The sequence below is a fragment of the Quercus suber genome, unplaced genomic scaffold (assembly GCF_002906115.3).
Source record: "Quercus suber isolate HL8 unplaced genomic scaffold, Cork oak 2.0 scaffold_412, whole genome shotgun sequence".
NCBI classification, from domain to species: domain Eukaryota; kingdom Viridiplantae; phylum Streptophyta; class Magnoliopsida; order Fagales; family Fagaceae; genus Quercus; species Quercus suber.
Window position 1 is genome coordinate 242,527 of NW_027069863.1, and position 12,426 is coordinate 254,952.

Below are 12,426 nucleotides of genomic sequence, written 5' to 3' on the forward strand. Positions count from 1 at the left end.
TATATGCTAATGTTTTGAATACTATTTCGAATCCCATTTTAGTTTGCCCATTAGAATGGAATATATAGCTACCAGCCTATTTTGGTGTGCCGATTTAGAGGTTACCGGCATATATATATATATATATATAAAAGAAATTTTATATATCTTTCATAAAAAAAAAAAATTCTAAAAGATAGTAATTAATTATCAAATAACTACAGATATGCAAATAATAGGATGATTATTCCTTTGAAGCAAAAAAAAAAAAAAGGATGATTATTCCTTTTTTTAAATATTATTAATTTATTAATATTAAATAGGTGCTTTTTTTTAATAACTTGTATCATAAAAGTACATTTTTTTACTGTAGCTCATGTTGATAAAACCATGGCACTAGTTTAGTTAAAGGGAGTAAAGCGTGGAAAATTTTCTTATTTTCCCATCTAAGATTTAACCCACCCCACTTAACCCCACTTCCTCTACCCTTATACAGCTCTAGGTTTTCAAGTTCTTCTCTCCTTGTTTAATTCTTTACTTATAGCACTCTTTACCTCTCTCTTTGTATTGGAATATGTGAAGATTGAAGACAGGCTCAAAGAATATCAAAGGCCATCTCTTTTTTTTACCCTCTCTCTCTCTCTCTCTCATTGTTCATTGTTTTGGATTTTGGTTATATTTGATGCCATGGGGTAGAATTTAATTAGTGAAACTCAAACTCTACTATATGAAGTTGTAAAAAAATCGTTAGGTTCAAGAAAGGAAAAAAGAAGCTGAAAGTCATTCTAGACAAAATTTGCATTTCAACCGAAATTGGTTGGGATGCTTGAAATTGGCCGAAACGAGCTGAAATTTTATCCAATGTGGAACAAAGGGTATTATCGTTCCAGTTTACATACCAGAACAAGAAATTCTGCCGATTCCAGCTAGAATGGAACAGAATTCATAACATTGACATGTGCTATAGAGCTCTGACTTATATTGTTGAGAGATCAATATATTTATTTATTTATCATATGAAAAGAAAAAAAAATTCTCATACAATTTCCCTTGAAGGTTCGGTTTCTCATGCTTTGAATCCTTTTTGGTTTAAGGCATAACAAAAATCATCCAATCTTTACTCTACCTCTTACTTAAAAATTTAAAAGCCTCATTTTGAGCCTCATTCATTAGGGGTAATTTGGAATTTGGACTCACATGTAAGAGTGATGTTAGAATAATGGATAAATAATTAAATGAAGTAGGACAAATTGGAGAATTTGTCTACATGTGCTTTTTTTGGGGGGGGGGGGGGGGGGGTTTTTTTAGTCTTCGGAGAATTTGTGGATCTAGGGTTTATAATTGTTACAAAACGATTTTGGAGTTTGTCAAGAATTAAAAGGTGGTTTGAAAAGTTATTTGATGGTCATTTAGTAAAAGAAGAATGTGGGATTTAAGGTTTTGATTTGTAAACTAGAGGAGGAGAAGAATATAGGAGAAGGGAAGAAACAAAACACTCAATGCCAACATACTTCAATGCCCAAAGTCAAAAAGCTCTATATAATAAAGTGTAGTAGCAATATCACTATCATGACTCTAGTTTAACTAGTAAAGGAAAAATATAATAGAAAACCAACTTAGACTCAAAGAACAATAAACCTAGGATACTTATATCTATCAGAAAATTGTAGACTTAAGTAAATTACCAAAAGATCATTAACTCTATAAATTATAGTTTTTCCCCTCAATACAAAATTGATCATGACTAACAAAATAGAAACCTGAGTAAAAAATTGTTTTAACCCTCTGACAAACATAACTAGACCTTTAAAACTGCACAAATTTTGCTTCAATTGGACTTCACACATGGGTTCCTTAAAATAAATATTGAATAAATGAATTTGCAAAATAATAAGGAAAATGTTTTTCTCTAAACTAGTTTGGAGAGAAACCTTTCAAATTCCTCTTATATCTTTTTGTCAGATGTGAATTTTGACAAATCAACTGTTAGATTTTTTTTATTAATTTCCTTATTATATCCTCCATGTTTGCAAAATTTCAAGAAAATCAAAGATTAATAGTCATGTCATCAATCAAAGGTTTAACTTTCAAGTTTTTGTAGTCTTAAATTATGGATAAAATGCTTTCATGGATCGAATAGTAATTAACATCCAATTCGAACGAAATTTTACATGCATATCAAGAACATAAAGAATATGCAATCCAACAATTAAATTTTCAAATATATAGCATATTAAATTTTTAGTGAGAGTTTGAAGGATTTCTCTCTAAACTAGTATGAAAAGAAACTTTGTCCAAATTTTAATCTTCCATGGCTGCATTATTAAATTAATTCTTTCTTCACTATAACAAAATGTATTTTTAGCGACGAAAATTAGTGAGAAAATATTTTTTGTCGCTAATAATGAAATTAAGTTCACTATTGTTGATCTGAAAAATAGGTGCCAGTTGGGAAAATCTTGGTGCGAACTTAATTAATCTATAGTGGCGAAATATTTCGTCGCTAAAAGTTAAAATTTTTAGTGACGAAATATTTCGTTGTTGTAGGTGTTGCTGTGAATAGTATTAGCGATGAAAATCGTTTCGTCGCTATAAGAAAGAATTAGCGACGGAAAATAATCATTGCTAAAATAATCACGGTTTTTCATTTCATAGTTTTGGCGACGAAATCACAATTCGTTGCTAATAGGTTAAACTTTGGAGTAAGTAATATTTTATCAACTACAAAACACTTGTTAACAAGAAAGCTAAAAGAACTAAAATATCAAAATCTAAATATCAGTTATACTAGCGTTTCTAAACCATTGCTATAGGCCTCCAAAGCGTCGCAATAGACCTGATTGGGCTATACCGACAAATTTGCTAAGTGCCGCAATATGTCACGAAGGTTTTGAATACCCATACCGGCGAATTCTATCAAGTGACAGAATAGACTAGATCGGGCTATCCTATAGGTTTTTCTTATAAATAATATTTGTTTATGAAATGACCTATATCAGCAATTTTGAGTTGCCGCTATAAGTGAACTATTTAGGAGGTTTACGTAACCGCCTACAACTACAACCTTGGTCTACAGTGGTGGTTTGTCTAACTACCAGAATAATACATGCTATAGTGGCAGTTTCTGGAGCTGCCATTAAAAAAATGCCAGTAATCTCAAAGCCATCACTTGCCCCACTCTTTATTGCTCGTTTTGTAGAAACAACTAGAACTTGACCCGATTTTAGGTGTGATAAGTTTTTGGCTATACATACAATTTCACAAATAAACTACCAAGGATAATTATACTAGATGCTTCTTCACCATAATTATGATGAAAAAAAATTCCAATTCAAATTGAATGGATTCAAATGACATTGATAGCAATATAGAGGAAGTTTCCATCAGGAAACAACGGTTCTACTTGACCCTACATAAGCATGCATATTATATTAGTCAAGATTTGGTGTAAAGCCTTAGAGCTTACGTTAGAAGAGAAAAAGGCCTAGGGCTAGGTTGAGCTAAAGGGGACATCATTAGTGAGTTCAACGGGGAGGAGCGTGGTGAATTGTAAGAAAATTTTTGATTAGTTTCCTTTTTCATAATTTTTGTAATCCCCAGGGTATGATACATTTCAACAACAGCAAGCAAGACAACTTCATTCTGGTTCATTGATCTAGAGGAAAAGGAACTATCTACTAGTTGGGAAGCTAGCCATCAAGTAAGTGGCTTGATGAGGATAACTAAGCTGACATGTCAGAGTTGGCTGTCGGCACCACAGGGTGGTGCCTTACCACACCGCAAGTGCATGCGTGGTAGCATTTGTGGTGGTCCCATTACTTCATCAAGACATAAATATAGGCAATGTCGTCGCCCAATTGAAGTATGGTACTGATATTTACAAAATTTACTTCTCTATTATATTACTCAATAACTCCATACAGATTTACCTATACTAACTACATTTTATTTTTTTATTTTTTTATTTTATTTTTCTTTGAATTAACCAATAAAAAATCCTTCAATTCTCAAATCAAAAGAGAATAGAAAAAACCATACTTTTATACAATAACTTAATTGAATTGTATGTAATGATCAATAAATGTCGCCCCTTTCATTCTAGGTTGACGAAGGGATCATACCACTCTTTCGGTTTTTATTTATATAAAAATATAAATAACTCTTTTTTGTGTGTATTGAATGATGGAATGAATAGAGCTACAATACACTATTGGATCAAATGACAAAGATATTGTTGAAAAAAAGATGGCTTATCTCGGATAAAACGAAAATTTATATCATGTAACAAGAGAAAGGCTTTTTAATTCATATTCGAGGAAGGCATGCCACACTAGGAATAGTTTGTGGATAAGAAGTATTGCCAAGTAGAGGAAATGCTCTATCAACTCCTTACACTTTGTTTCAATGTTACATATCAAATATTTACAATTATTCATGCTCAAGCTCTCCACCTAGTAACCCCTCCCTTGATATGATAGTAGGAGTCCTTGCGATGGCACTGTCTGACATTAAGACAATACTAGTTGTAGCTTTATAGGGCGGCTAGAATTTTACTAATATAATATCAAGTAAAGGGAACTCAATTTGCAGGGATTTTACAATTGCTGCAATGCATTTTATACGGTATCCAAGTTTATTGTCGGGATTATTCATACTTCCTAGAAGATTAATTTAGCTGACAAAGAAGAAAATTAATGCCTTTCTTTGTACTGGCAATGATGACAAAGCTATTGGTATAAAAGTCTCTTGGGACTTGGGTTGTGTGCCTAAAATAAAAAGTAGCTTGGGTTTAAGGTGGAAAAGTGGAACAAAGCTGCAGGTATGAGGCATATATGAAATCTCTATGCTCGGGCAGGTTCTATATTGAGGTTGCATTCAGAACAGGGTTCCACACCGTGTGTGGCATATTCCTCATCTAAATTGTCAAGTTTCTTAGTCTTTAGAAATTTAAATTGTCAATTTTTTATGCAATTCATACTAATAGCATGTTATACTGTCCTAACAGTTTCTCCTTTTGTATTTCTCCATTTGTTTGAATAAAATAACTAATTCATAATGTGGCGGAAGTTTAAATTCTCATAAATAAAGTACAATATAATAATAATAATAAATTCATCCTAAAAGAAACACTTCTTTATTTAAATTTTTAACCGTTTGATTGAGATACTTCAAGAATAATATTGCGTACCAGAGAAAAATGATGTAATGGGCAAGTGATTTTAGAGCGTACCATTTCTAGATGTTGAAGAAGTGCAGTTTTGAATTGGCGAACACCACGTCCACTAGATGTTGGATCTAGTCTGTGAGCTTTTTCAGAGGCATAAAGCCGACCTAATTCCAGCATTGACATAAATATGCATTTGTGTTCAGATACATATCAGAGTTCAAAAAATTCCCATTATTGCATTCGTTCAGAGATATGCACCATGTTAAATTCTGCTAGGGCATGACATATCATATATATACAAAAACCAAATGCAGTGATTCATTAGTTTGGAGAAACAATAGTAGCAATGAAAAAAATAATGCCTCGCAATTGAATTTGATCTAAAATGAGATTGATAGTAGAAAAACCCAAATAAACAATATAAATGTGAGTTAAGGAAAACAGGCCAGTATTTCCCGATATAAATTATGAAGGGTAAAAAACATAAACAACAAAATAAATAAAGATACAGATAGAAAGATACATATAACAAAAACAACTAATTAGAGTCTTGGTCTAATGACTTGTCTCTTCCCCTGAAAGCAACTAGTTGCGGATTTAAGTATAGGAATTAGCCTCTCCAATAATTTAAAGATAAGGCTACCTACTATGGTCTCTCAAAACCTGCAAAAGTTTGTAAACTATGAAAAAAAAATCAATCAAACAAACAAACAGAATAGATGTTGTAACACCATGACCTAACTGAATATTCAGTTGATTAAGTAATTAACCATTGCCTCCAGCAAAAGACCAATTGCATTCATATCTGCAAGGTATCGTTACAGGATAAAAGGTGCATGGTAGTATGAATTATAAAGCACCCATCCCTCTGAAGTCTTGTGCAGGACACAATATTTACCTCACACAACTTTAGATACATACATGCATAAAGGGTAACGCCCCAGCCCAATACTAAAAAAAAAAAAAAAAAAAAAAAAAAAGGGAGAGGATCAGATTTTTGGAGAGCCACACGCGTTACCCCAACTACCCATTTGCTCCCCACCACTCATTTCCAAAATATCTCTTTTCTCTCTTTGGCCGGCCACACTCATTCTTGGCTCTTCTCTTCTTTTTCCATTTTCTCTCAACACAACAGACACTCCTCTCACTCACTCCCCACCGGTATACTCCACACCACCATATACTCCATCATTTTTCCGGCAAGATCACCGGAAAACTCTTTAGGAATCTCTAAGGCATCTTCATCCATTTCATCCATTTTATTTAAGGTAAAATTTCTAATCTTTTGGTGGGTTTATAAGCTTTTGCTAGAAGTTTTCTTTATCTAAGCTTTGAAAGTGATATTCATGTGTTTATATATGGGTTTTGTGTTGGAGAAATTATTTGACGAGTGGGTTTATAGTTTTTACAATGGTGGTTGTCTAAGTGGTGAAGATTTGGCGGTTTTGGCTTTTTAATGTGATAAATGGTAAATATAATTTTAATGAGTTTACTTGGAGCTAGTTAAAGATTTAAATTGTTAGTCTTGAAGGATATTGTGATTTTTGGTACCATGGGTGTAACGACCCAAGGAAAAGCGCTAGCCACCTCTGCGCTATACCTCAAAAGGACTAGTCACAATTGAGACTCCTTGTAGTTGTTAATAAAGCCCAAATCTACCCAATAAATACCCGATGTGGGACTCATCACACACTTACACACATCACACAATCAATCAAATTGGGGTATCACAATGGGTCTCTTATTAATGTGGGGTAAATCTTGTGGGAACCACTTATAAAGTGTTTTGGTTTTGATGTTAGGGGTGATATCTTGAATGATTTATGAGTATAATGAGAATCTATGCCTTGTAAACTAATTTGTTGAGAAACTTTGGAAGTAGAATATATTATTTGTGAGGTTAAATACTTAGGCTTACCTAATTAATTGCTTAGTTATCAATCTCTAATTCATAGCTAGACACAATGTCAAGCTTTATACTTATCGTGATAAGATTGCTTGGCATTGTTTAGGTTCTAGCTAATCTCCTTTAGAGTTTAGAGAATTAGGCTTTTGGCGGGTTGCAAGGTAAGTAGCTTTTTAATGGGATTTTTTTGGAAAATAATCATGTTGCATAAATGTTGTTTTTGGATCAAACACATTTGGGAAACTATATATCGATCTATGTCTTCTTAAAAGTGTTGTGTTGTGACCCTATTATATATTATTATATATAAAAATGCATCATATTTGGTATTGCATTTGGGGAAATGCATGGATTGTTGACATGGAAAATATGAGCATCTTTGACTTAATCCTATGATAAGGAATTCATGGACTTTATGTCATTTTTAAAAAGAAATACTTTTGAGAATATTGTGGATATTTGGTTGTTATAATACCTTATGAAACTACTTGGAAGTAAACTATGTATTTTGAATACATTGAACTTGTGAGTTTTTGATGTGGCTTTGCCCTTGTGCTATGATGTTGGTGATTACCCCGTCTTGGTGACAACAATCCAAGTTGGAGACTCACACTTTGCATGACACGGGTAAATCCTTGAGTGTGTGGGTGAGGCCGCTGCCTATAGGGCCAAAAGACCACATGCACAAGGGGTACTGTGCAACACGTCATTCCTTGCTACCCGTGAGGGGAAGAGGTAAATCCTTGAGTGTGTGGGTAAGGCTAGGGAAGGCCAAGAGACCAAATGCAAAAGAGGTACTACATGACGTGTTATCCCCTGCTACCCATGGAAGGGATAGGTAAATCCTTGAAGGTGTGGGTGAAGCTTGGCAGGGCCAATAGACCACATGCCAAAAGAGGTACATATCATGCCAGTGTGTTTGGGCTCTAACTTGTTTGTGGCGGTATGATGTCTAGGTGATATCTCCGTCCTTGTTGGTCCTTGTTGCATCTTAGGTGAGGTTTTCTAGTTTTGAAATGGTATTTGATATTTTTATGGTTTACAGTGAATGGAATGTAGTTTCAAAGTTATTTTTGGAAGCTTGGTACTAAACTATTCCTATTGTTCTTGTCATGCGCTTAATGAAATTATTTTTGCATAAATTAAATGGAAATTCCCAAATTATAACATGTTTTGTAAAATGTTCGTTATCATGAAACTTGCATTTCCCCCACCTCCATTAATTATGCTGCTTACTAGACTCTGTCTCATTCCATTATTTTACAAATTTTTTCAAAGTAGGCAACTATCATTTTGATACAGCTTTTTTTTTTGGTTCTCACTCAGTCTTACACACTGAAGGTCCCCAGTTCGATCCTGGGCAGCAACAGCTTGTCCACTTTACTTCTAATTTTCATTTATCAAAAAAAAAAAGATACAGCTTTTTTTGGTGGCTAGCAGTAGTTAGACTAACTGCTGATGGAGGCTGACTTTTGTGATGAAGATAATTGATGATGTATAACTTAAGAGTAGGCTTGACCTAATTCTTTTGTATCTAATAGTGGATATGCCTTTACTTCCACTAATGGGACAGTTGATGATATGTAATTATTTATTCAAACCTCGATTCTTTTGTGATCAATGGTCATTGTATTTATTACATAGAGCTCTGACTTACTTTGGGAGTATATTTAATGGAATTATTATGATAATTCTTGATATTAGTACCTGATATGATTTTATTTGGATTGAATTGTCAAAATGAACAAAATTTACAGGTACCTTTGAGATGTTTTCCTCATGTTTTGGACTCTTTCGAGTTTGGGGCATGACATAAAGATATATTGATAGGGAATATTTTCACTAGTTATAAAATTTTTTCTAACACTTTAAAGTCTTCGGTCACCAAAAGTATCATGAGCTTACCAAAAGAATCTTCGGCCACCAAAAGTACCGTCGGTCACAAAGGGAGCATGGCACCATGCACCACATTCCATCCTAACAGTCATCACGTATCAATGTGTTGTCAGGTACCAATGGGTCGTCAGGTACCCAGCAGTTGTCAGGAACCTTCCCTGACACTGCGTGACACATTATGCCCTGACGGTCATCACGTATCAATGAGTCGTCAGGTACCCAGCAGTCGTCAGGTACCTTCCCTAACACCACGTTCTGCCTTGACACCACCCGATGCGCTCCGCCTTGATGGTCATTACGTATCAAGGGGTCGTCGAGTACCCTACTCATCGCCCAAAACATGCAGACACTAAAAAGGGTATTTTCGTCCAATAGAGTCCTTCGAGCACTTTGACCCATCAGGATGGAATACTTCGCCACTGACCTGTCAAAGTTTGTGACTCTTCTGGTGGGACCTGCCAACTATGGAGCCGTCAGGATGAACTCCTCATTTGACTTCCTTAAAGTCTCTAAAAATCAGTGCTCCACGTATATGCCCAATGAATGGTTGCATATGTACTCGACAGATGGTCACGTTTTATCCTCCGTATTCATACCGACGAACAAATGGTCATACCGATAGTTGAGTAACTGGGTCCCACAAACCTTTACATATTCTTCACTTTATGCATCCTTTTATGGAAATAACTTGCACTACACACCCAAAGACCATACTCTACACTCATGTCTTCCCTATATGGGAAGAAAAGCTCAAGATCTTGGGATCTTAACTCCAAATCTTCTCTACGAGGAAAAAACCTTTATTCAAGGGATCTTGGTCAGCTCTACACCACTATATGAGCACTAGGTCTCTTCTTCCTTAAGGCACGTGCAATTTCCTAACTCTTACACTTTTGAGTTATTAGAAATTCTTCTATCACTAACTTAACCTTCGAAGGGTCTTTGGCCGACACTCCACCGGTGCTCTCTATAGGTTCTTCATCTTCTTTGTTCTTTAGGTACCTCATTTGACACGTGTGGACGATTAACTCATTGACGATTTTATGCATCATCAGTTGGCACCGTCTGTGAGAAACCGAGTAATCAGCCATATCACTGCTTCTAAGATGAAGAGTTGCATGGTCCAGACATAGTTAATGACTACCACAAACTTGGAAACCAAAAAACCCTTTAATGCCTTGGGGAGGCAAATGCAAACCCTCGTTACAGCCGTCAAGCAATTTACTCAGCGAAATAAGGATCTCGAAGAACAGATGAACCTGATGAATGAACGTCGCGTCCAAACCAGCAATCAGCTCAATTATGAGCACTACGATAGTCATCTCCTAACAGGTAACCAACGTGAAAAATAAGATCAAGAAGAAAGCAATGTCGCCAGCAAGTGCAACAAACGAAAGGACACTGATTGTTAGACAGAGCTGGAGGGCGGCACAATACGCATGGCATAAGATATGCAAATTACGAAAGAAAAGATAGACATGATAATGAACGCCATGAGAGGACGAGTGTCCACTTTTGCCCAAGTTCTGAATGCCCCAAGTTGAGATATACGACGGGTTGAAAGATCCGCTCAATTACCTAGAGTCGTTCAAAACTCTCATGCACCTACATGGCGTGCCCAATGAAATAATGTGCAGAGCATTCCCAACCACGCTCAAAGGACCAGCTAGAGTATGGTTCAGCAAGATTACTCCAAGCTCCGTCTCAACTTTTAAGAAGTTGAGTGGGCACTTCGTCACGCACTTCATTGGCGGACGAAGACACAAGAGGTCCTCGATAAGTCTTCAGAACATCAAGCAATGAGAAGATGAGAACTTGAGGTCCTATGTGTCTCGATTCAACAAGGAAGCCCTCTTGATTGACGAAGCCAATGATAAGGTGTTAGTCACAGCCTTCACCAACAAGCTATGCTCTGGAGAATTCCTCTTCTCCGTCTACAAGAATAACCCAAAGGCGATGACAGACATGCTATACAAAGCCACCAAGTACATGAATGCCGAAAATGCTATGATAGCCTGAGAGGGCAAGACAAAGAAAAGGGCAAGACAGAACAACCCTCATTCGAACGAACGACCAAAGTCGCCTATGGGTGGGCAAACGACTAAAGTTGCCTACAGGTGGATGCTCCAACATAAAGTCATCCCCAAAAGGGAAGGACAACGACCAAAGTTGCCTATGGGTGAACGATCCAACGTAAAGTCATCCCTAAGAGGGAAGGGCAACAACCAAAGTCGCCTATGGGTGGACGGATGACTAAAGTCAACTACAAGTGGACAGAAAACTAAGGTCGCCTACCAGTGAACGGTCCAAAGTAAAGTCATTCCCAAAATGGAAGGACAACAACCAAAGTCACTTATGGGTGGACAGTCCAATATAAAGTCATCCCCAAAAGGGAAGGACAACAACCAAAGTCGCCTATAGGTGGATAGACGACTAAAGTCGCCTACAGGTGGACGTAAAGCCAAAGTCGCCTACGGGTGGACGATCCAACATAAAGTCATCCCCAAGAGGGAAGGCCAAAAACTAAAGTCACCTATGAGTGGACGGACGACTAAAGTCGCCTACAGGTGGACAGAAAACTATTGTCGCCTAAGGGTGAACGATCCAAAGTAAAGTCATCCCCAAGATGGAAGAACAATGACCAAAGTCACCTATAGGTGGACAGACGACTAAAGTCACCTACGGAGCCATCCCCAAGAGGGAAGGACAACAACCAAAGTCGCCTATGGGTGGACAAACGACTAAAGTCACCTATTGGTAGACATAAAAACAAAGTCACCTATGAATGGACAGTCCAACAAAAAGTCATCCCCAAAAGGGAAGGACAATAACCAAAGTCCCCTATGAGTGGACGGACAACTAAAGTCACCTACAGGCAAATTGAAAACTAAGGTTGCCTACGGGTGAACGGTCTAAATTAAAGTCATCCCTAAGATGGAAGGACAATGACCAAAGTCACCTACAGGTGGACGGACGACTAAAGTCACCTACGGGTAGACAGAAAACCAAAGTCACTTACGATGGACAATCCAAAGTAAAGTCATCCCCAAGAGGAAATAACAATAACCAAAGTCACCTATGGGTGGACAGAAGAACCAAGCCAACCACGAGTGTCTTGGTCAAAAATCTAAGCCTTCCTACCTACGGGTGGACTAACAAACCAAGCCATCCATGAGTGCCTTGCTAAAAAATTTAAGTCTTCCTACCGACAGGTGTGATGGATAAACCAAGCCACCCATGAATGCCTTGGTCAAAAATCTAAGTCTTCTTACCTACGGGAGGACAAACAAACCAAGCCACTCATGAGTGCCTTGGCAAAAAATTTAAGTCCTCCTACCTACGAGGTGGACGAAAGAACTAAGCCACCCACGAGTGCCTTAGTCAAAAGTCTAAGTCTTCCTACCTACGGGTGGATGGACGAACTAAGCCACTCACGAGTGCCTTGGTCAAAAATTTATTTTTTTTGATAGGTAATAAA

At 36.7% G+C, this 12,426-nt stretch overlaps 1 protein-coding gene across 1 annotated transcript in view; it reads right to left on the reverse strand.

Annotated features, from left to right (window-relative positions):
• The window catches only part of LOC112031950 (callose synthase 2), a 105,012-nt gene that overhangs the window by 79,779 nt on the left and 12,807 nt on the right, over positions 1 to 12,426 (reverse strand). Inside the window, 1 exon segment of the mRNA XM_065761438.1 lies at positions 5,210 to 5,310. Within this exon segment, the coding sequence (XP_065617510.1) occupies positions 5,210 to 5,310 (101 nt within the window).